This window comes from Cucurbita pepo, chromosome LG08 (assembly GCF_002806865.2).
Source record: "Cucurbita pepo subsp. pepo cultivar mu-cu-16 chromosome LG08, ASM280686v2, whole genome shotgun sequence".
Lineage (NCBI taxonomy): Eukaryota > Viridiplantae > Streptophyta > Magnoliopsida > Cucurbitales > Cucurbitaceae > Cucurbita > Cucurbita pepo.
The window spans coordinates 1,209,046-1,232,634 of NC_036645.1; the positions used below are offsets into that span (position 1 = coordinate 1,209,046).

General features: G+C 34.1%; 5 protein-coding genes and 1 long non-coding RNA gene across 7 annotated transcripts; 3 read left to right on the forward strand and 3 right to left on the reverse strand.

The window, feature by feature from the left end:
- Positions 1-16: 16 nt before the first annotated feature.
- Positions 17-3,367, reverse strand: LOC111801017 (lipoamide acyltransferase component of branched-chain alpha-keto acid dehydrogenase complex, mitochondrial). The gene is made up of 8 exons (XM_023684971.1): positions 3,053-3,367; positions 2,672-2,818; positions 2,317-2,442; positions 1,562-1,947; positions 1,046-1,293; positions 804-892; positions 309-536; positions 17-218 (listed from the first exon to the last, which is right to left on the reverse strand). Exons 1-8 carry the CDS (start codon positions 3,269-3,271, stop codon positions 105-107), a joined length of 1,557 nt encoding a protein of 518 aa, XP_023540739.1. The 5' UTR covers positions 3,272-3,367; the 3' UTR covers positions 17-104.
- Positions 3,368-6,168: 2,801 nt separating this feature from the next.
- On the forward strand, positions 6,169-7,038 carry LOC111800761. Of its 2 annotated transcripts, none has more exons than XM_023684597.1 (2): positions 6,169-6,710; positions 6,795-7,038. In XM_023684597.1, exons 1-2 carry the CDS (start codon positions 6,493-6,495, stop codon positions 6,994-6,996), a joined length of 420 nt encoding a protein of 139 aa, XP_023540365.1. In that variant the 5' UTR covers positions 6,169-6,492; the 3' UTR covers positions 6,997-7,038. The 2 variants fall into 2 exon arrangements, with proteins under 2 accessions (XP_023540365.1, XP_023540364.1); XM_023684596.1 differs by having other exon boundaries at positions 6,182-6,716.
- A 1,308-nt stretch (positions 7,039-8,346) lies between these two features.
- Positions 8,347-10,932, reverse strand: LOC111799787 (dynein light chain 1, cytoplasmic-like). Its single transcript, XM_023683265.1, has 3 exons — positions 10,828-10,932; positions 10,622-10,727; positions 8,347-8,837 (listed from the first exon to the last, which is right to left on the reverse strand). Exons 1-3 carry the CDS (start codon positions 10,870-10,872, stop codon positions 8,755-8,757), a joined length of 234 nt encoding a protein of 77 aa, XP_023539033.1. The 5' UTR covers positions 10,873-10,932; the 3' UTR covers positions 8,347-8,754.
- A 2,631-nt stretch (positions 10,933-13,563) lies between these two features.
- On the forward strand, positions 13,564-15,349 carry LOC111799858 (bidirectional sugar transporter SWEET16-like). Its single transcript, XM_023683343.1, has 6 exons — positions 13,564-13,662; positions 13,737-13,773; positions 13,857-14,067; positions 14,216-14,377; positions 14,819-14,938; positions 15,025-15,349. Exons 1-6 carry the CDS (start codon positions 13,629-13,631, stop codon positions 15,184-15,186), a joined length of 726 nt encoding a protein of 241 aa, XP_023539111.1. The 5' UTR covers positions 13,564-13,628; the 3' UTR covers positions 15,187-15,349.
- A 29-nt stretch (positions 15,350-15,378) lies between these two features.
- LOC111799859 lies at positions 15,379-16,048 on the forward strand. The gene is made up of 2 exons (XR_002815919.1): positions 15,379-15,593; positions 15,680-16,048. It is a non-coding gene; the product is annotated as an uncharacterized LOC111799859 (long non-coding RNA).
- A 564-nt stretch (positions 16,049-16,612) lies between these two features.
- On the reverse strand, positions 16,613-18,114 carry LOC111800731. Its single transcript, XM_023684549.1, has one exon. It carries the CDS (start codon positions 17,808-17,810, stop codon positions 16,659-16,661), a length of 1,152 nt encoding a protein of 383 aa, XP_023540317.1. The 5' UTR covers positions 17,811-18,114; the 3' UTR covers positions 16,613-16,658.
- Positions 18,115-23,589: the final 5,475 nt, after the last annotated feature.

Consider the following 23,589-nt stretch of genomic DNA (forward strand, 5'->3'; position numbering starts at 1 on the left):
TTTTTTCAGTCAAATATCTGTTGAACTTCACCATAATTATTATTAGATCATTTGGATTCTATTTCAAATTTATTTAATTAAAATACATTAACTTTCCATGATCATCATCTCATATGCAAGACGAGAAGATCTGGATTTTCAATGAACCGTTTCCACTCGTTACAGAACTTGCTCACTGTTGCTCCATCCAATACTCTATGGTCTGCGCCAATGTTGATCTGCGAAAAGAGGCTTGGATCAGTTACCAAGTAAGAAAATAATATATTGTTTTTCTGGGTTTTGTTCGAGAGATTGTTAAGGTTTCTCACCGTCATGATCGATGCGGGGTACACGTCCCCATCTTCAGTAATCTGTGGAACCTTCTTGATTCGACCCATTGCAATGATGGCCACTTCAGGCAAGTTGAGCAGAGGGGAACCAAATTTTCCACCAATGGCTCCAATATTGCTCAAGGTTATTGTCCCGCCCGATATATCGACAGGACTAAGCTTGTTATCCATTGCCAGTCGTTGTAACCGAGAAAGCTCCTTTGTGATCTAAGCAAATGCATTTGAAAGAGAAGTGTTCAGAGTGAAACATTGACAAAGAATGGCTTGTTTAAGCAATCTATGACATGGAAAAGAAAATGTACATGATGGACTAAGGAACAGCGGACTGAAATCAAATCATAACGAGTATCGACCGACTTCAATGTCATAGATTTAAATAGACCAGCGTTCAACCTTACCTTACGAACTCGATTAAGAAACAAAAAAGCTCGAACCACCAAGCAAAAAAAAGATCGTAGGAGGTGATTTACAAACCTCCAATACAGAAAGAGATTGGACACTCTTGATATTCGGCACAACCAAACCATTTGGAGTAGCCATGGCAATTCCGATATTATGGGAGCCTACAACAAGCAAAAGTAAATGAATCTTTAATTCAGGTACGAACAAGGAAAGAATTCTAATTTAAAATGATGAGATCTACGGCATTGACCACAACAATCTGGGGGATATCATATTCTTTAACGTTTTCAATTCAATGTCTCCCTACTGCATACCTTTGAGAGTGACCTCAAATGAATCTTCATTGAAGCAACTATTGACCATTGGATATTTGCTCATTGCCATAGAAAGCGACTTGATCAATAATGGAAGAAAAGTGTGCTTGACATCTGGTTCGGTCGTATTTTCTTGGAAACATGCTTTAAGTTCCACAAGTCCATCACAATTGATCTCCTCTACATAATGAAAATGGGGGACTTTTGCAGAAATGGTCATAGATTTAACCATGGCTCGTTGATATCCTCTGGAAACAAACCACGTATCAGTTGAACGCAACAATCAATCACACACCAACAAATGTATACAGTCACTACATGGCAAACAAATTAACTATTTTGCCAGCTGAAATCAAACTTCAAGGCATATTAGTTTTCCAAGTGGGTTGATTCTATTGGCCTACTTAATAGTGATGAAAACAAGAGGAGTTACTTTCTAGCCGTACAGCACCACAATGCATGATTCTATAGGTCTACTTCATAGTTCCTTACAAGTAAAAGCTATTAAATTTGTACCTCAATTGAACTTTCTTATCCTCGTAGCTCCACCGAACTTCATCTTGTGCATTCGGGTAAGTTTCTGATTCAACTAATTGCTCTTTAGGACTAGGAGCAGAAGAAACACGCTGTTCTTCAATAATTCCTTTTTTGACAGCATACTGGAGAATATCATCTTTTAATATCCTTCCATCTGTACCAGTTCCACGGACATCATTTATATCGATATCATATTGTTTTGCAAGATTGCGAACAGCTGGGGTGGACAGAACTCCAACTCCTTTACTTTTGTCCAGTTGAGAAACCACTAATTCAGGTTTAGCCAAATGCTCTTCAGTTAACCCTGAAACCGGAGTTCCATCCTCGAATTCATCAACAAGTAGTTTCAAAAGAGTTTCTCCAACCTGTGATAAAATTTGACAATAGGTATTAGAGTATCTTTTCTATTTAATCTCTAGAATACCATATTATTATTAATTACCAATGAAGTGCCTCTTCATGAATGGACAACGTTCTTTCCGAAACGGTATCAAGGTTAAAAATTACAACATAAAACAATTAGACATCAGCTAGAAGCCCACAAGCTAAAACATTTTAATGTAAAGGAAACAAAATGTATAGCAACCTGTTCATTTGATACGCCAGCAACTTAATAATTATCCAGAAAATAGACATTCATTTCAATACGTGAAGATTCTTTCTACTCTCCACCAACAAAAAATGAAAAGTTTCCATGAGTTCTAACTCATGACAATTAAGTATTGAAACCTCACCTTCACAATATCACCCGGAACATATAGAAGTCGACTAACTTTTCCTTTGTATCGACTAGTTATTTCGATCGTTGCTTTGTCACTCTGAACTTCACAAATTGGTTGGAATTCTTCAACTTCCTCCCCCTGCCAAGAGATTAAGTATAAATGTTCATCTACGTTTAACAAGAAATCGTCCAATCAATCAATGTACAACGAATTGAGCTTTAGAGCATTACATAAGCGTTTGAAGAAATCAACCAAGTCTCAATCATTTTCATGAAGGGTATCATAAAACGTGAAATAGAAATAAAAGAAACAGAAGAAGATAAAAAGAACCCTCATGAAAGAGGGAAAAAGGTATTGAGCGTTTCACCTCCTTCACAAACCATTTAAGAAGCTCGCATTCAGCAATCCCTTCACCAGTTTGAGCCAACGGCACATCCACCGTCCTAAAAACTGGAAGACCGTCCAAGGCCTGGCTTGAAAATCGACAGACCTTCGAAACTCCTTTTATACTCGCCTACAAAAAGAACCAATTCCGCAATTACATATCAAATACCTCATTTCTAATCTTAGGACTTCGCTGTGACAGATACAATATTAGACACAACAAAACATAGTCATCGACACCGCTGCTATCTCAGCATCCAAAAAAATCGAAAAACGGAGGTTGAGTTTTAAGATCACAATAACCAATGCTAACAACAGAAGGAAAACAACAAGCAGAGCATAAAAAACCAACCATCAAACTCACCTCGAAGCGATTAACAGGCGAATGAAGCCCCGGTCTACAGAAACTAGGGCATGCAAGTGTACGATATGTCTCTGAAAGCGATTTGGGCGTCTGCTCCGACGGCAACTGAGAGATTGAAGCAGATGGACCAAGGAAGGCCACCGGAAAGAGTAACCGGCGACCGGCGGCCCAAGCACTCATCGGAAAAATCTTCCTCCTGCTGATCATTAGAATCGACATCACAGTGAGCTTCTTGCAAATGATGAAAGGAAATTATGGAAGGTGTCGCGATTTGTAAGAGTTTGGAAGAAGAAAGAGAAGAAGAATTCGATTGAACTGAATGAACGCTTTTAGGCGCAATTGCCAGTTGGTGTATTATAAAGGGTTCGCACGTGCGTAATTTCCTTTTTTTTAATTAAAAAAAAAAACAATTCATTTTTAAAATTGGGATTTAAATGGTTCAAATTTCCACCTGGATTTATAAAAATCCTTAATAAAATATGTCCCATAATTTTTCTAATAAATAAAAATATTTAAATTTTGTTGGAATTTAAAGATAAAATGTGATTCTTGGAGTACATATCCGTTTGAGTCAATGCTTATATGTCTTCTTTATCCAAATTCAAGCACTTTCCAAACTGCAACTAAAAAAAGGCTGTCTTTATCTTTTTCACTAATAAAATATTGTTTTATAAAATAAATAATAATAATAATAATAAACAAAATAGGTTATAAAATAAAATATTTTTTTAGTTTAAAGATTAAAATAAAATATTATTTTCTCTTTAGAAATTTAATGAAATATTAGTATTGTTATTATTAAAAGGAAACAATTATGTATTTTACTCAAAGTTTTTAATTTTTTTTAGTAAATTTTTATTTAAGATACAAATTAAGAAAATTCTTTAATTTATAAAAAACAAATTTTAAAAATTAAATAGTTAGCTTTTTAATTTTTTTCTGAATTTATGGTTATAATTGTATCTTTCTTTATTTCATTATAGCTTTAGCGTCCTAATTTGACTTTATTTACTAAATGCATTTAATTTTGTCATTAGTTGAAGTAATAATCATTTAGAGGGGTGGCTAGAAATAACTTAAAACAAATAAACTCGAGTTAATATTGAAATGAGAGGTCAAACTTACGAGAAGAATTTTTGTATGGGACATTATTTGGGTCAACATAAAAAGATCGGACAACGAAGCAAAGAAGAATATAAGAATTTGTCGGTCTTGGCCTGCGAAGTCGATGTTGATCCTATGATCTACCTCTCGAGGAGGCACGGATAATTTGGTATGATATGATTTAACTTTAACCTAATGTACATATTCTTCCGCCTTGCCCAACGTGTCAAGGGCAACCTTATGGTCAACCTCTTAAGGAGGCACGCGTGACCTAATTCTCGAGGAAAATGTAATAATACTCAGTACACTAAAAAAAACCTCTTAACTACTGTTAGACGAACACGACTCTCCACAATGGTATGATATTGTCCACTTTGAGCATAATCTCTCGTGGCTTTGCTTTGGGCTTCCCCAAAATGCCTCGTATCAATGGAGATAGTATTATTTGATTATATTATAAACCCATGATCATTCCCTAAATTATCCGATGTGGGACTTTCATCCAACACCTCCCCTCGAACAAAGTACACCTCCCCTTAATCAAGGCTCGACTCCTTTTTTCTTTTGGAGCCTTAGTCATTTTTTTACTATGCATTCGACCTTTTTCTTTTGGAGAGTCCTTTATTCGACATTTGAGGATTCTATTGAGATAGCTAAGTTTAGGGCATGACTCTCATACTATGTTACACAAACACGACTCTCCACAACGGTATGATATTGTCCACTTTGAGCATAATCTCTCGTGGATTTGCTTTGGGCTTCCCCAAAAGGTCTCGTACCAATGGAGATAGTATTCCTTGATTATATTATAAACTCATGATCGTTCCCTAAATTAGCCGATGTGGGACTTTCATCCAACAACTACGAATAATCATTTGATCTAGTAAATTTATAGCTCAATCAAATTGGGCTCGAAATAAAAAAAGCCCAACAAAAAATTCGAGCCCAAAATGAACTAAGCCCAAGCCCAAATTCGCCAAATAAATAAATAAATATATTTAAATCAAATTAATATTTTTACATTCTTTGAATGTCGTCTTTTCTTTTTGGACGTAATTTAATTAATATATTAAAGAAATAAAAAAGTATGGCCCATGAATTATTATCAATTATATTTAATAAATTGTTGCATGCAAAATAAGAGAGCTAATAATCGCATATTTCACATCATAACCAAACTAATTATTTTGTTCATAAATCCTTAATAACACCAATAATTACGAATAATGCACCATAATTAAAGATCTTAAACTAGTTTATGATTAAAATTAATGTGAATATTATTAAATATAATTACTTTAATTTATTACTTCAAAGTAAAATAGTGTTAAATTACGTTGTGAACCTTATTAATTAAATTTAAATTAACAAATTAATGTTGAATTTAAACTCTAAAATTAATGATTGCGTGTGAAATCAATGATGCATTAACATCACTCCCAACAAACACGCTTTTGAAGCTCTTTTTAGTTCTACACGTAATTTCATTTTAGAAATGATTATAAGAGTATAAGTGTTAAGTTGTGATTGGATAACTTAAATAATTAATCATTTTTATTTATAATATTATCAATTTTTGTGAATATTAAGTTTCATTTTGTCCTTATCCATAAATATTAAATTAATAAAAATACTCGTATATTGTATTTAATAAATTATTTCAATAATATGTTTAAATTGTTAAAATAATTTCAAAAATACCCTTTTAACTTTTAATATTATTTTAAAATATATCATTAAATTTTAAAAAGTTTCTTTTTAACCTACTTCAATTAAAAAATGCAAATAATAATAACAGTAATAATAAATCAAAAATAAATAGACAAATTCGAGTTAAAATCCGTTCTTTGCAAATCTTTACGGGATCGAACATGAAAGAGTTTTTATAATTACCGTATTGAATTTTAAATTTGAATAAATGTTACAATCATACCCTATGAAATTTTAATTTTACAAATAAGCCCCAAAACTTATCAAAATAACAATCAAGTAACAAATAAAAGCCTTTTATTGATATAATAAGAAGTCGAAGGGCTGATTTGTGTAATTTTAATGAATTACACAAAACGACAAAGAGTGAGAAATAAAATTAAAAAAAAAAAAGAAAAAAAGGGAAACGTGGCAGCAAAAGAGAAGAAGCAGTCAAATCGTGCTTCGTACAGCTATATAGCTGTACGGGCCCCACCCTTTCCATCCCCTTTTTTTTTCTTTATTTATTTATTTATTTAAATTTCCGTTCACAACCGCCTTATTCAACATCCCCCTCTTTCTCCCTCCGCCTTAGAGAGAGAAACACCACCGTACCGCCCGCCGTCCGCCGGGAGAAAGAATGAGACATGGTCGGACTCAGTGCAATCTTAGAAACTCGGAAACTCGGCATTACTGACTCAACTCGTCAGGTCATTAACAAATCCACTCTTATTATGATCAATAGCAACGCCAACGACCACCACGGCCACCGCCACCGCCACCACCGTTCTTCTTCTTCTAAAAGATTTCTCGACCGCTGCTTTCTCTGCGGTCAGAAGCTCCTCCCCGGAAAAGACATCTACATGTACGAGTAAGTACTCATTAAAAAAAGATTTTATATTTTAAAAAATATTTTTATTATAATTTTTGACGATGTGGGTTTTTTCAGAGGAGACAAGGGTTTCTGCAGCGAGGAGTGTCGATGCCGGCAGATTTTCATGGACGAAGAACAGAGCATGGTGGAAGCAGGGAACTGCTCGTTGGCGGCTGCCATTAACCCACAAACCACCACATCGCCGTCGTGTCCCTCGCCTCAGCCATCTCGCCACCCTAGAGCTACCAGAGACCACACCCAAGCTTTTGCCTACTGATCATCACACCAAAAATGACTGGGAAAGAAGGGTGTTTTTAAGATCCATNTTTTTTTTTTTTTTTTTTGTTTAATTATGAAAGAACATATATGCAAAGTTACGTTTGTTTTTGGAAAATAAACGGTTTTGAATGGAATTAGAAACATATATATATATGAATATTTTTTAAAATATAAAATCTAGAGTTATTTTTATTTATGAAATTAGAAATATTATTACATTTACTACATTATTTTCTATTTTTATTATATGAAAAATGAAAATTATCTTTTATAAGAANGGGTTTTTTTTTTTTTTTTTTTTTTCATATGAACTTCATTTTCACAAAAATAAATAAAAAAAATATACCAAATGTTTCGAACAAAAATAGTAAATTCATATAATTGAATAGTTTGGTTTAATTCAAATCACATACTACAAAAAGAAGGTGCCGTGTAATTACGGGTTGACAGGAATGTGTTGAAATTTGAGAGTAAAATTAAGAATAATTATTTATATAAAGTAATTTTTTTCTTTGATATAGTTAAAGTAGCTATTTTCGAAAAGAAATATGCGTTTGTGAGCTGTAAATTAGAGAATGACAAGAAAATATCAAGTTTTAGGTCAATTTATTAAGTATTTATCTAAATCTTTATCCACTTTAGTACATTAATTGAAAATATTTCGGTTGGATGATGAAAATCACACATGGACGATCATGGGTTTATAAACAAAAAATACTGTATGTATTGATGTGAGGCCTTTGGGAAGCCCAAAGCAAAGCCATGAAAGCTTAGTCAAAGTGAACAATATCATACCATTGTGGAGAGTTGTGTTCGTCTAACATGGTATAGAGTTATGCCCTAAACTTAGTCATGCCAATAGATTGGTAAATCCTCAAAGGTCGAACAAAAGACTCCAAAAGAAAAAGAAGTTAAGACTTCTCGAAGGCAGTAAAAAATGACTAAGACTCAAAAAGAGTCGAGCCTCGATCAAAAAGAAATTCATGGGTTTATAAACAACAAAGAATATTGTCTCCATTGGTGTGAGACCTTTTGGGAAGCCCAAACAAAGCTATGAAAGCTTATGTTCAAAGTGGACAATATCATACTGGAGAGTTGTCTTCGTCTAACAATTTCAATTTTTTTTTTTTTTTTTTNAAAAAAAAAAAAAAAAAAAAAAAAAAAAAAAAAAAAAAAAAAAAAAAAAAAAAAAAAAAGTATTAATTGCATCATTTATTCAACGAAGAAAGTAGTCAAACAGGCCCCAAAGATCATCCCCTGCCTAAGAGTTTTTGAGGGTAGGCCTGATAAGGTGTGTAAGAACAAAACATTGTAATAATAGTAATGAATCAACAGAAATCTGCTTTCAGAATCTCATTTTATGAGAGCATTTAATTCAAGTCCTTCCTTTTCTTTAGCAATAGTACAAAATGGTGCATTTACTCTTCTATAGATCATCGGCTTCCAAGGCTTATTTCAGAGCCAGTAATTGAAAGTTTAACCACCTAAAACCCGTTAAAAACAAGCATTTCCTCCCTTTTTGTACTGCAACCTTCTGTTTTAATGAGAGCAACAAGGAAACCCTTTGAGAGATTTATGTAAATGGCAGATTGAATTCCATTTAATCTACTCCCTCAGTGATATATTTAGTTATAATTTGAAAAATGCTACACCAAGTGATTTACATAGATTATACATACAAGAACTTATCGTAGCATGGTGATTGCAGGCTTGCCAAGGTAGTTGGTGGCATGTTTGCCAAGGGAAGAAACAATCATCAACCAGATTTGAAGAGTAAGACTGCTTTTTGATCCAGGTAAAAGTAAACAAAATGGTTGGTTTCATGTGTCACATAGGAACCTGAAACATAAAGCAGAAAATAGAATCGTCTGAGATATTAATTTAATTCAGGAGAAAAAAAAACAAACACAAATAGTGTGAGATCCCACATCGGTTGGATAGCGGAACAAAGCATTGTTTATAAGGGTGTGAAAACTTCTCCCTAACATACCCAGTTTAAAACCTTGAGGGAAAGCCCAAAAGGACAATATTTGTTAGCGGTGGGATTGAGCCATTACAAATGGTATCAGAGCCAAGCACTGGGTAGTGTGCCACCAAGGACGCTGAGCCCCCATGAGANCGGTGGGATTGAGCCATTACAAATGGTATCAGAGCCAAGCACTGGGTAATGTGCCACCAAGGACGCTGATCCCCCATGAGAGGTGGATTGTGAGATCCCACATCAGTTGGAGAGGGGAACGAAACTTTCTTTATAAGAGCATAGAAACCTTTTCCTAACATATGCGTTTTAAAACCTAGAAGGGAAGCCCAAAAGTGAAAGCTCAAAGAGGACAATCTCTACTAGAAGTGGACATAGGACCGAATAAAGCTCAATAGTCAAGAACAAGACAATGCACTGCAACATTCTTGGAGATACGGGAGCAACTGGAACTATAGGGTATTTTCATCTGCTAACATACTTACCACAAGAGCTTGCAATTTTTACAGCTAGGAGTGTACTGCTAACAACTGAGTTCGCTCAGCCAAAATGAAAAAAACTAAATGGATCGCTAATACCACCGGGATGTTTCAAGGCTTGCGATGAATAGATTGGCCATATATAAAGGAACGTTTCTGGCACTATAAGGTAACGGAAACAAAGAGAGGGAGCACTGCCCACTTTCAAGTTACATACCAAATTACGCTAAAAGTACTTAGCGTTAGAATGGCATGTTCTAAATCTTATATTAGCAAGGCTCTTGGTCCGTGTGATCACAACCTTTTATCCTTTTGCCTATAAGAATTGTCTGTTCCCTAACAGCACACAGAAAAAAAGAGATTGCAGATCACCTTCCTGTATCTCATCAAAGCAGTCCCTTACATCCCAAAAGTACCAAGAACTGAACATTTTATGCTTCAATTAAACATGAGACATATATCTCGATTCCTACCTTTCATTGAGCAAACAGAACAGAACCATATAGATTACAGATACCAGAATGACTCAAGAGACAATATCACAGTGAAGTCAGCTAGTTTATAAGTGCCAAAAGAACAATGGGAAGATTTGAACCCAAAAGTACTATTCAAAACAAATCCGTCTTTGTCCCTATAGAACACTTGAGCCTAAGATTCAACTCGTATAGTTCCAAACGGTCCTGTACCCCTAAGTTAGATGGACCCATCATCAAGTTCCATGGAGGAGCCCCCACCCACTGGTTGCCACCATAGCAGAATCCATTGAGATTGTTTTAGATTGCTGTAGCTGAGAATTAGCTAGCAAATTCAATAAAGAGTTCCTCCAATAGAGCCACTAAACTAGTGATGCAAGAATATATGTAATTTCAATGTACTTAACACAACTGGGCTAAAATTTCCTATGCAGGCAAATCTTGCTCCTGCTAAGTGGTGGAGCCTGAAAGAAGAATCGGACTAATGGTGTCTGAATCCCGAAAAAGAACAGAATTAAAAGGTAGATCTCCATTTCAGTAGGGGAAATAAGCTAAAGATCGAACTAGAGGTAACACAATCTTTTCTAAGGGACTAAAGCAACAGAAATTCATAACGATTTGATCCATCAGACTGAGATAAAGGGAAAATTAAGGAAGAAGCTGGAGATTCACAGAGAGAGTGAAATACGCTACCAAAATTACGACCGATGACGCAATGCCAGGTCGGACCATGCCGCTTATCGAACTCCTTCTTAATCTGCTCGGCGACATCCTTCTCGACGGAATGCTTCTCAAATGCCTAAACAACAATAAAACAAAACAGATTCTGACGTAATTACTTAAGGAACAGATTTTCTAAGAGATTATGAGTAGTTATTTCAAGAGAAAGAATCACTGACGGCTATGGAAATGTCGACAGCCTCCTTCTGCATGTCTCCGAACATATCAGCGCTCTTGATGACGATTTTCTTGCCGACAGGAGCAGCAGAGGAGGGTTTGNTATATGGATTATTTTTGTAGTTTTATTTATCATTTGAACCGTTTCTACCAGCTTTCATGTACCCTCCAGTGCAGTCACCATCTTTTCTTGTTTGCATATCCTGTGGCTGAAGCTGTATAATTTGTTCCCCCCTTTCCCGACAAATGTGGCTTTTTTTATTTATTTTATTTTTTTTTATTTTTTTATTCATAGGTAAAGTAAAGATAACCCGACCCATCGAGACACGAGTTTAGTTCGGGTGGGATTAAGTTTCAAATACAAACTCATGTTTCGGGACAAATTTATCACGAGTAACAAATTCCCTCCAGACTCATGAGATACCCTTCTAGACTGGTCGTTTATTACTTTACTTCCTTGTAATATTATGATAGGTCTTATCATCTATAGTTCAAAGTTATTTTTAATTACCGATAAATAATTTTATTCGATTAAAATGAAAATTGAAATAATTTAAGATGGGTTTAAATATATATAATTTTCAAATTTTAATATAAAAAATATATTTTTTAAAAGCAATATTTGGATTTAAGTTAACTTTTAAAATTTTGAATTTATTAAAATAAAAGATATAACATTTAAATTTAAATTAGCATAATAAAAAATAATTAATTTTCAAATTAGATAGGTAAAGAAGGTATACCGAAAATACTAATTTTGAACTTAATCTTAATAGAAGGACATAAATATATATTATATTATTTTAGTCTTTTTTAAAATAACATATAAAATCTATTTTAATTTTAATTTTAATTTAGTCAAATTAAAATCATAAAAATTACATAAATAGAAAACAAATTCTTATCAAATAAAACCGATATCGTATTTATTTATTTATTTTTCTTAATTTTGTTGCCTTCTTTTTAACAAGATGGAATATTTGAACACGTGGATATTAAAATATAATAAATTCGAACATTTTTACTTTTTTTTAGTAAGATCTATATATATATATATATTATTTTGTTAAATATTTTAAAGGTGGAAGGTGGGAAGAGAGACCATTATGCTTGCTAAATTCTATTATTGTTACTTTTTCCATCTATTTATTTATTATTATAATTCTTGTTTTTTTAATTTAAAAAAGAATATAAATAATTTTTCTATTCGGAAATAATGACGTTGGCTTGCTGTCCAACGTGTCGTATTTGGCCTCCACTATTTCTTGTGGTTCAATTATCATCTCACAATTTTAAAAATATCCAAAATTCCAATTAAATAAAAATATTATACATCCCTCTCAATAATCAATATTATGTCATAAAAAATAAATAAAATATTAATAATAAGTATTTTAATTGCTTATAAAAGATAAAATATTTTTTTATTAATTTAAATACTCTTTTAACTTTTATTTTAAATATTTTTAAAAATGTCAATCATAAAAAAAATATTCAATAAGTAATTCATGGAATGAGAATATGCGAGGTGTGACTTTGAACCTACATTTTTAATGTCATTTTTTGCTGTCAAATTATATAGCTAACATATTTTCTCGAGAAGGTCGAGGAAAATGTGAATAAGACGACGACAATAATGATAAAAAAGAAGAAAATCTGACGAATCCTACGTTGCGCCAACACGATCTAGGTATGGGGTGCAAGAACTTCAAGCATAGTGTCAACTATTGAAAAGTTTATTGGAGAAAGGAGAGAGACCGCAGGAGAGAGACAGAGTCGAGGGTCGAAAGAGTATGTTGGCACGACCCTAACGAGCGAACGAGTGAACATGACAAGGGTTGAACTTTGGAAATATATTAAAAATTGCTAACAAGTCACTAATGATAAGGAAACAAATTTATATAAATAATTGATTAATTTATCCGATAATTCTAAATAAAATATATATAAAAAATTGGTCATAAATCCTAAATATAATAGAATATGAAATTTATCGCGAGGAACTCGATTTTTATTAAAATAAATAGAGAATTTCATAAGGATTTCCTGTCTCAACCATCTAGTGGATATCTCTAAATAGTCTCGCAATTCAAGTACAAGCCCGATAAGTTATTTTCTCGAGTAAAAAATCGTCATCCGTGGAAATAAATCAATAAAACCAAAATAACATAAATAAATAAATAAATAAATAAATTATTAGCGATGGGACAAATATGTGTACTAACCATGACTTTATAAAGTCGTGGGGACCTTTTTTGTCCTTACCTTATATATATATTTCAAAGTAAATTTATCTTTATAAATTAAAATTAATATATTTACTCACCAAATCCCACCAATTATTTATTATTATTATTATTATTATTATTATTTTAATAAATTCAATGTCCCTACATAAATCATTATTTTCTAGAATTTCTTTTAATAAATCTAAATATTGGTTTTTTAAAGTCATGATATAAAAAACAAAAAAGATTAATCTTTTTTAATTCTATATTGTAATTTTAAAGGTCAATAACTATAGAATAATTTCTAATACATTATTCAAAAATATTTCAACTTTATATACCATAATAATCTCCGATATAATATGGCTGAAATTTTCTGCGGCCTATATATTTTTTTAATAAAATTAATAAAAGAAACAATAATTGTAATGAATTTATATGTCACATGTTTGAAAACGATTTTCGATTTTTTTTTACAGATTAAAAAAAAGCCATGAGAACCACAAGCACATAGCTTGTTATTAAAGGTACCTCATCGTTCTCACCTGCAAACCACATCATTTCTTCTCTCAACCATGGCGGAACTCAGCTTCTTCGTCGGCGTAATAGGTCAGCCTTCTCTTCCTCTTTTTCGATTTTTATTCGCTATTGATGATGATTCTGATGGAGGTTTTTGTATACAGGCAACGTCATCTCCGTTCTTATGTTCCTTTCCCCGGTGTAAGATCCTCGAATTTGATCTTATCTCGATTTTAATTTTGAGATCTTGAATATTTTATGGATGGATTGTGAAATGGTTGCAGCGGAACATTCTGGCGGATTATAAAGAAGAAATCGACGGAGGAGTTCGAGAGCTTTCCGTACGTTTGCACTTGGCTGAACTCTTCTCTCTGGACTTACTACGGTGTTATCAAGCCTGGAGCCTACCTCGTCGCCACCGTAAATTCCTTTGGCGTTGTTGTACAGTCTTTCTTCCTCGGCGTTTTCCTCATCTACGCACCGTCGGCTATGAAGGTACTGAACTTCAAGATATTTAGTCAATATTTATGCGATTACTCTGAGAAACTGAGATCGATCCATCGATTGATGGATTGACTAAGTAACTGACTAATCGAGATTGATCGATTTTGTGTTTATGTGTGTGTCGGTTGTGAATTTTCAGGCGAAGACTGGAATTATGGTAGGGATTCTGGATATCGGCTTCTTTGCGACTGCGATTGTGGTGAGTCAATTACTGTTAGACGGTGAAACGCGTATTGGAGCCCTAGGGTTTGTTTGTGCAGGCCTTAACATCATTATGTACGGCTCGCCGCTCTCTGTCATGGTAAGGTCGTGCTGCAACTTTAAGCCTTCTGTCTGCCTTTTAAGGAACGGTCCATTAAGCTTCAACTTTCTTGGCTCTGTTATTGCTTTGAATTTTGATCTTTATATTTCTTGCCTTATTTAAAACATAGAATAATTAGAAATTTACGTACGAAATTCCACCCTTTGCCAAGAAAAAAAATCCAAAAAACTAATTTAAGGACGAAAATAGAGTCACGTGTAGGAGGGAGAAAAATCAAGTAATGATTGATAAACACTGTTGTTGATATGTGTAATTAATTTCATCCATCCGTTCCCAATTCTGCAGCTCTGAAATCATTATTGTGTAGGACCCAACCTCGTGTTTTCTTCCATAAATATCAACTGTTCTCTAATTTTTTTCCAACTATTTCTTTTCCATTTTAATTTTTAGTTTCTAGAAATTGAATCTTGTTGATTGCAGAAAACGGTGATAAAAAATAGAAGCGTGGAGTATATGCCTTTCATGCTATCGTTCTTCTTTTTCTTGAACGGAGGAATCTGGACTTTCTATGCTTTTCTCTTGAGCGATTGGTTTCTTGCAGTAAGTGTTCTTCACATAATCTTCACTATGTCAAGAATCTGAAGAAAATCTGAAAATTAAAATAAGTGATTTGAACAATTGTGCAGGTTCCAAATGGGATAGGATTAGGGTTGGGATTAGCACAGATTGCTATCTATGGAGTTTACAGAAATGCCAAGCCACTGCCATTGAAGACCTCAATCCGAACTCAACAAGAACAAGACTCGCAAACCCAACCCCTCATTTCTTCTTCAAATCCTGAACCCTAATTTCGGGTCATCTCTTCTTTCATCGATATAATTCTTTTTTGTTGAAGAATTTGAGTTTGTTTTTGAAGGCTGTAAGTCATCATGAAACATTAGGTGTCCATACATGTATGCGCTATATACCTACCATGGTTAAATCCTTTCCGTATCAATCACTTGTTTACTATCCNTGTGTAGGACCCAACCTCGTGTTTTCTTCCATAAATATCAACTGTTCTCTAATTTTTTTCCAACTATTTCTTTTCCATTTTAATTTTTAGTTTCTAGAAATTGAATCTTGTTGATTGCAGAAAACGGTGATAAAAAATAGAAGCGTGGAGTATATGCCTTTCATGCTATCGTTCTTCTTTTTCTTGAACGGAGGAATCTGGACTTTCTATGCTTTTCTCTTGAGCGATTGGTTTCTTGCAGTAAGTGTTCTTCACATAATCTTCACTATGTCAAGAATCTGAAGAAAATCTGAAAATTAAAATAAGTGATTTGAACAATTGTGCAGGTTCCAAATGGGATAGGATTAGGGTTGGGATTAGCACAGATTGCTATCTATGGAGTTTACAGAAATGCCAAGCCACTGCCATTGAAGACCTCAATCCGAACTCAACAAGAACAAGACTCGCAAACCCAACCCCTCATTTCTTCTTCAAATCCTGAACCCTAATTTCGGGTCATCTCTTCTTTCATCGATATAATTCTTTTTTGTTGAAGAATTTGAGTTTGTTTTTGAAGGCTGTAAGTCATCATGAAACATTAGGTGTCCATACATGTATGCGCTATATACCTACCATGGTTAAATCCTTTCCGTATCAATCACTTGTTTACTATCCAAGTTCATACCAAATTTAGACAAGTTTGTAATGGCTTTAAACTCCAATGCCGCAGAAGGCCGAAAGATCTGAGCCCAAAGCTGAGCCCAGCCCAGCACGTCCTCTAAATCTGTTCAGTATACGCAGCATGTGGCCCACGTGAGCATTGGAATCTTCCTATTACAACAAATAAATTAAATAATTCTAGCATATTAAAATTTTTATATTACTTATAACCCTTAGTTCGTACCAGGTGTGACATTATATTTCAAAGAAATGATGAAAAACTTAAATTTTTTTATCAAATCATGAGACTTCTATGAATCATTGAATGATTGTTTCGAGATCTCAACGAGTATCGAGTATTTAACAAGAGATACATACTACTAACAAATATATATATATATAAACAAAAAAAAGACTACTAGACATCGATCTCTTCTAAATATCAATTTATATGTCAATATCGATCTCTAGTTCTTCGATCTCTCAATTTAATTTTTGCATTTTAATAACTAAAATAGTAATTCGAAAATAAATCTATTTAATTTGAGACCCAAAAAAAAAATTATTTAGATATTTAGTACATGAAGTAAAATATTAAAAAAAAAAAAAAATACAGAAACTAAGCAGAGAAAGGTTCAGATATTTTGTAAAATTCATATTTTGTGTTCAGATTCTTAGAGGGAGAAATGAAGGAATGGCGTCCAAATTTGGAGTGGATGAATTTTTCTGTGACGATTCTCTTTTCCCTTCTGAGGATGAAGACGACGCCTTCGCCATGGCTGTCCTCGGGCTACCAAATGCCCACCCTCTGTTCTTGCTCCGCCGCTGTCCGTACGCCGAGAACCTCCCGTCTTCGCCGGAGGACGATGATACCCGGTACGATGACGAAGCGGAAGACAAAGACGACGATGTCTGAATCATGAACCCCCCGAATAAACCGCCGCATTTCACTCGCTCCTTCAGGTATTCACTGCCGTCGTGCACGGCGGTTGTTGCGGTGGAGGTTGTTTTGGGTTTTCCCTCCCTGTGAGACTCCACTCTCCGCAGCGTACAGTCGCCGAAGCCGGCGATTCTTTCTAAAAAGTCGCCGGAGAAACGCCGGCTTCCGCAACCGACGGATCTGGATCTCGACACCTTTTGTTCAAACGACGAGACCGACGCGGTGGCTTGACTGCTATTCGGACTGTCGTCACCACCGCCATCTTCCTCCACTGTGCTGGAGAAATCCTTAAACGTTTCCGTACATTTTTCCTTCTGCTTCACCGATGTCGCGGCGGCGATCGTGGTGGCCGGAAGCGACGCGATCTTCGAACTATGATCGATTTTCCTCGAAGAATGGGATTTGGTAGAGAGATCAAACAGAGACCAAATCCATCCTCTGTTTTTATGGCTATAAACTTCGCCGTCGTTCTGCTCCATTAACCTCCCTCTGGCCGGAGCCGTCGTCGATTTACTCCGGCTAAAACCCACCTCCACCTGCTGCTGCTGCTGCATCTTCTTCTTCTTCGACAGAAAAGAGATTCGTGTCCTTGCCGCGTTATGATCATTGTCGGGCTGAAATTTAAGCGACGAAGCAGCAGAAAAACCCCCGCCGGCGGCAGCGGTGGCGAAATCAGATCTGAAGGAAGAGGAGGAAGAAGAGGAAGAGGAAGGTCGGAGTGGAAGAGGAGAAGAGGAAGAGACTAATTTTCCGAGCTTGTCTTGGAGACATAAAGCGCAAATCCCTCCTTGATTGCTCCGATAAGGATGGTAATTACACCTCATACCGTCGTCCATATCGCCGTCATCCACGGCGGCGGCGTTCGGAAATTCGACCATCGGCAGGAGTTGCAGAGATTAGTAGCTGAAGAGAAAGAAGGAGAAAATGAAATGAAATTGTAGAGAGGAGACAGAAGGATAGATGGAGACAAGGTGTTTTTAATATACTTTTGGTATTTTCATGCCCTTTTCCCCCTTTTTCCTTATTAAAATAAACCTTCACTACCACCCGACACCCGGGATCGGGATCGAGTATAGCTATAGATGTCCATTTAATCTACTGAGATCATCTCCGACCCAATGGAAAATGAAAGAAAGTTTATTAAGATTTTTGTCGGTTAGCTAAACGAGAAAGGTGAAACGACAGAGACAACAATATCTGCTAGTGCTGTTATAACTAGACATCTCTAATTAGAGTCTAATAAATAAAGACCAAAAATATTTATGATGTCATAATTAGTTTAATTTGTTGTTTTGTTCATTAAATTGATATATTTATGTGGTCATGATGTTTTTAATAAGAATTATATGGATACATATTTGACAACACATGAGAAATAAAAATAAGAAAATAATAAATTTGGCACATCAAATTTTGTTGAGATATATAATATAGGCCAAAGAGGNGATATATAATATAGTCCAAAGAGGAATATATATATAAAATAATATTGAAAATTAAAAAGAAAAAGGAAATTCAAAAAAAGACATAAGTATGTCTTCAATAACATATATTTAACTCTTGTAAAAGGAGACATGACATGTTTTGGAATTTAAATTTTAATTTCCAACCAAACAATAATATCAATTTGTAATATTCCTAGGAAATATTGTCTCTTAGGTAACAATTCAAGGTCCTTCAGCTCGTTACGTATGGTCTTCAGTCTCACAGTTTTAAAAGCATCCACTAAGAGGAGANGGTAACAATTAAGGTCCTTCAGCTGTATTGTCTTCAGTCTCACAGTTTTAAAAGCATCCACTAGAAGGAGGTTTTACTTCGTTCCCCTCTACAATCGAGGTGGGATCTTAGATATTGTCTACTTTGTCCCGTTACGTATTGTCGTCAGTCTCATAGTTTCAAAACGCATCTACTAGGACGAAGTTTCCATGTTCTTATTAGTAATATTTCATTTCTCTCTCAAACCGAGGTGGGATCTCACAATCTACCTCCTTTAGGAACCCAGTATCTTCATTGACACACCGTCCAGTGTCTAACTCTCATATCATTTGTAACAACCTAAGGTCATCGCTAGTAGATATTGTCTGTTTTTGTCCATTATATATCGTTATCAGTCTCAAAATTTTGAAACGCATCCACTAGGAGGAAGTTTCCAAACTTTTATAAGAAATACTCTGTTTTCCTCTTCAACTAGTGCGGGGATCTCACAAGCAGTTTTCAAGCTCACAACATAGACATTGATAGTACAATTGAAGCACGGTGGAGATTGAAATCTACAATATGTACTCATAGCTCATCCCGTCAAGCTATCTTAAGGTACACGACGTGTATCGAGATAGAGTCGATCAAAACAATGATGAATGAAAAATGGTTGGTGGGGGGTTGAGATGTCAAAAGGGGGGAGAAGAGACAGGGCATAGAGGGGAGAGGGGAGTTTGGAGCGAGAAAAATGAACCGAATTTGGAGTTTATATGATCGAGTCGAGTCATGAGTCATGAGTGAAGGGGAACATATACGGCCCAACCGTAGTGTCCGGTTTGGTCCACTCGCCTCCGGACCTAATTAATTAATTGTATTTTCGTCGGACCCACTTTTTCTTGTCTTTGGCTTTGTATTGTATTATAATCTTGTATTCTTCTATTCATCACCTCTCACATCCTTTCATAAATAATGCCACTATCTTCTCACGGACCCATTTATTACATATATAAAGACGTCCACCGATCAGGGTTAGAAACGAGAAATATGATCATCGACACGGTTCAACTACATGAGTTAAACAGACATCTATAAATATAACTCAGCTAGTTTAAATATATTTTTTCGACTAAGATGCTGGAGGTTTGAATCCTCCATTCCCAATATCAGTGAATTTAAAAAAAATATGAATACAGTTTAACTAGTCACGACATTGTACATTAACTAAAATATTTGCATCGATCGAGTAACGTGGCTAACAAAAAATATACGATAGATAAATTACAAAAATAATTTCATTTTTTATTTAATTTAAATAAAATAAATTTCAGAAAATTATTTTTTATTACAATATAATTATATATACATATATGTATAATAATTTTATTTAATTCTATAAAAATCTAATATACTCTCAAATGTTAGAAAATTAAAAAAAATAAAAATAAAATATGTTGATTGTAGATCCATATGTGGTCCACATGTTACTTTCTTTGAGATTTAAGTTACTTCTCACTTTTTTTTAACTTACAAAAATATTAAACTATAAATTTAGTTTATAAAATTTTTTATGGATATATTTTGTCATCAAACTTTAATAAATGTCTAATAAATCATAAACTTTTAAACCGATAGACCGTGACACAATAAAAAAATATATATCTAGAGTCGGCTTTGTTTAATTTTTCCGGTGTTTTATTTTCTAATTAGGGGAGAAAAAGATTTGAAACTAATTTAGCGTTTTTGTCCGATTTTTGCTATATTTTTAAGAAACGAGAGCTAAATTTATATTAATATCGATATCGATATCTGGTCCGAGAGTTAATTTTTTTTTTATTGAGTTGAATTGTAATGTTTATTTTTTATTTTAAAAAAGAATCTGAGATCCAGCTAAAAAAATGAAATAATTATTTAAAAAAAAACATAAAAACATCACAAACCCAACTTATAAATGCTGTAAATGTAACGTTATAACAACTATTTGACTAGATTAATGAATTTAAGATAAAAAAATGTATTTTAATCAACCTGGACACGTGGGATCATGTGATTGGTTTAGCGTCTATTTTAGAGTTTAGTAAATAATAATATGGTGGGCCAGACTGAAACGACGTGGCACTGGCAGAGGATCTTATCCGTGCATCTCTCTCCCGTACTTGTCACATCAGCCGTTGGATCATTCAACCCCCGCACATGGGGATCTTCCTTTCTCTTGTCCCTTCTTCCTTCTATGTCAACGATTTTTTTCTCTTTTTTTTAAAAAAAAAAAAAAATTAATATATATTTTTTTAATTTTATAATTTTTTTCCACCATTTTTTACTTCATATCTATAATTTTTTTTAAAAAAATATTAATTTAGATTTTCTTTTATGGTTTTTAAATTTTTTTTATTCAATTATTAAGTCGTTAGAAACTATTCATTTTATTCCAAACTACAACTAAATTAAATTAAATTAAATTATAGAAAATAAATAAATAAATAAATATATATATATATATATCTTTTGAATTAAATGTTGAAATTTATCCAACAATAATAATAATTATTATTATTAAATTATTGCTTTATTAGAGTAAGGTTAGTTGGGGCACTGTTGCTGACGTCATAAAATGGAAAAAACGTGAGGCTGTAATTGGGCCAAATCCAGAGACAGCAACGAGTACAGATGGGCCCATCGGCATTTAAAATTGGGCCAGGCCTGCTTTCTTGTCTCTTTGTTTCCTAATTTAGCCCATTGTACAACACATAATGCACCGTCATCCATATCCCTACCAATTTTCGTGTTATTTTTTGTCATTTACTTTTTTTTTTTCTTTTTAAAATATTATTAGTATTTGCTTTGGTCCATAAATATTAGGTTTAGTTGAGCGACTATTTAAAATTACGTCGTTTCGTTTTAGTTTCTTGAATTTTTCGAGCTCAACAATATTATGAATTGAGGGGTTCGAATCTCTGATCTATTGTGACAATCACTGATGAACTATGTGTCACAGTCATGCTCGTCCAAGGCGTGTTGTCCATGGCCGCATGCCCATGACAAGCCCAACCCTTTATGTGTTTTCACATTCTAGTGTTTTACTTTTATATTTCTAGGAAGTATAACGTTTCAAAAATATCATGTCTAGGCCTGTCAGACATGAAATGCTTCAGAATGTACTGTAGGGGGATACGATTAGTTGTTAACTTCTCCCTACCCAAGGTTATATACTGTAAGCCGCCATTGTTATTTCTTTCTTGCTTGCTTATATAACGTCTCTTTCAAAAATCTCTCTCTATCCTCGTTTTCTAAAACCTTCTCTTAAAATAGAGGCCAGAGGCTCGAGCATACGTCGCTTGCCCGTAGGCGACGCAAGAACGAATTGGCTTAGCTCACTTGTCGTTGGAAAGTGAATACTGCACAATCGCAAGTCCGCTGTCATTAAAAGTGCGATCGTGACACTATGCTCGCTTTAGTTAAAGGTAGAATTAATCGTACTATCTTGTGAACTATTCAACTGGTTGACCAATAGATTTGTTTATATATTTAATCTTAAAACTTTAATACTTTTTTTAAAAAATATTAAATAATGGATGATAAATAAATTATATTTGAGCTGTAAATTGTAATGAAATATAAATAATTTTGACATTAGAATGATTTTTTTTAAAAAAAAATAAATGTGGACCCTAATAAAGATAGAGATTGGTATAATAATACAAATTTTATTATCATTTTTTTAAAAAATAAACTAACCATTTATATTTTAAAATGAAATGAGTAGATTTTGTAGTATAGAAAATGTTATAAAAATCTTAAATGTCATTAATTATTAAGAATTCTTTTATTTTTAAAAAATAATATATAGTAGTCAAATTTGTCTGAATTTCATATAGAGACATAGAAATCTTTTCCTAGCATAAGCGTTTAAATCATGAGACTGATGGTGATACATAACGAGCTAAAGCAGACAACATCTACTAGTGGTGGTCTTGAGCTGTTACAAATGGTATAAGAGCCCGATATCGAGCGACATGCTAACGAGGACGCTATGCTCCAAGGGAGGTGAATTGTGAGATCTCGTCTCGATTGGAGAGGGTAACGAAACATTCCTTAGCCACTCCCTGGCAAATGCATTTTAAAATCGTGAGGCTGATGACGATATGTAAATTTCAAAAGTGGACAATATTGGTTAGCCGTTGTCTCGAGCTGTTACAAATGACATTAGAGTTAGACACGAGGCGGTGTGCTAGTGAGGACACAGACCCCTAAGGGGGTAAATTGTGAGATCCCACCTTGGTTAAAGAGAGGATAATGAAGCTTATAAGAACGTGAAAACCTTTATCTAACAGACGCGTTTTAAAAACCGTGAACCTAACGACGATATGTAACGAGCTAAAGTGGACAATATTTATTAGCGATTGTCTCGAGCTGTTATATCTATTGTACGAATCTCGTTGAATAATTTCACGAGACGGATCTCGTGAATCGAAATGAGAGTGGAAAAATGATAACAGGTGGGCAATTTGATGATTAGGCAATGGACCCTTAGGTAAATAGGCTTTTCAGAACAAAAAGGAACAAAATCAGCGTTTTGGGGCCAAATTTCTACCTTATAGAGCGTGGGACACTCGCTGCATGCGCAATCCCTCATTTTCATGGCACTAAAGGTCAGAAAAATCTGCACCAACTTGGTTCTACTTAGGGGTTCTACTTAGGGGTGTAGATGGTTCGGGTTGGATCGGTTAAATATTATTTTTTGACATTCAAAAGTTTGAGTTAGTTGGATTGGTAACCTAACCCAACTCCAAAATTTTCACAACTCAACCGAACCCAACTCAACTCTCTATCTTCGGGTTGTCAACTTAAAAAAAGAATTAAATTTTTTTATTTATTAGATAGTCTTAGATAAAAGATATTAAAAATTCACAAACAAACACAAATCAATCTATAATCATTAAAAAAAACATAAATAAAATTGTA

Excerpts from the sequence above, each read along its gene's own strand:
- LOC111799787 (XM_023683265.1), bottom strand. The coding sequence starts at position 10,872 with ATGTTCGGAGACATGCAGAAGGAGGCTGTCGACATTTCCATAGCC. Across the intron at positions 10,728-10,827 it reads CTGTCGACATTTCCATAGCC|GCATTTGAGAAGCATTCCGT; the intron begins GTCAGTGATTCT and ends ATTGTTGTTTAG. Across the intron at positions 8,838-10,621 it reads CGTCATCGGTCGTAATTTTG|GTTCCTATGTGACACATGAA; the intron begins GTAGCGTATTTC and ends TTTATGTTTCAG.
- LOC111800761 (XM_023684596.1), top strand. The coding sequence starts at position 6,493 with ATGGTCGGACTCAGTGCAATCTTAGAAACTCGGAAACTCGGCATTACT. Across the intron at positions 6,717-6,794 it reads AAAGACATCTACATGTACGA|AGGAGACAAGGGTTTCTGCA; the intron begins GTAAGTACTCAT and ends GGGTTTTTTCAG.
- LOC111799858 (XM_023683343.1), top strand. The coding sequence starts at position 13,629 with ATGGCGGAACTCAGCTTCTTCGTCGGCGTAATAG. Across the intron at positions 13,663-13,736 it reads CTTCTTCGTCGGCGTAATAG|GCAACGTCATCTCCGTTCTT; the intron begins GTCAGCCTTCTC and ends TTTTGTATACAG. Across the intron at positions 14,378-14,818 it reads GCTCGCCGCTCTCTGTCATG|AAAACGGTGATAAAAAATAG; the intron begins GTAAGGTCGTGC and ends TGTTGATTGCAG.
- LOC111801017 (XM_023684971.1), bottom strand. The coding sequence starts at position 3,271 with ATGTCGATTCTAATGATCAGCAGGAGGAAGATTTTTCCGATGAGTGCT. Across the intron at positions 2,443-2,671 it reads TTAAATGGTTTGTGAAGGAG|GGGGAGGAAGTTGAAGAATT; the intron begins GTGAAACGCTCA and ends ATCTCTTGGCAG. Across the intron at positions 1,948-2,316 it reads TTCCGGGTGATATTGTGAAG|GTTGGAGAAACTCTTTTGAA; the intron begins GTGAGGTTTCAA and ends ATTTTATCACAG.
- LOC111800731 (XM_023684549.1), bottom strand. The coding sequence starts at position 17,810 with ATGGTCGAATTTCCGAACGCCGCCGCCGTGGATGACGGCGATATGGAC.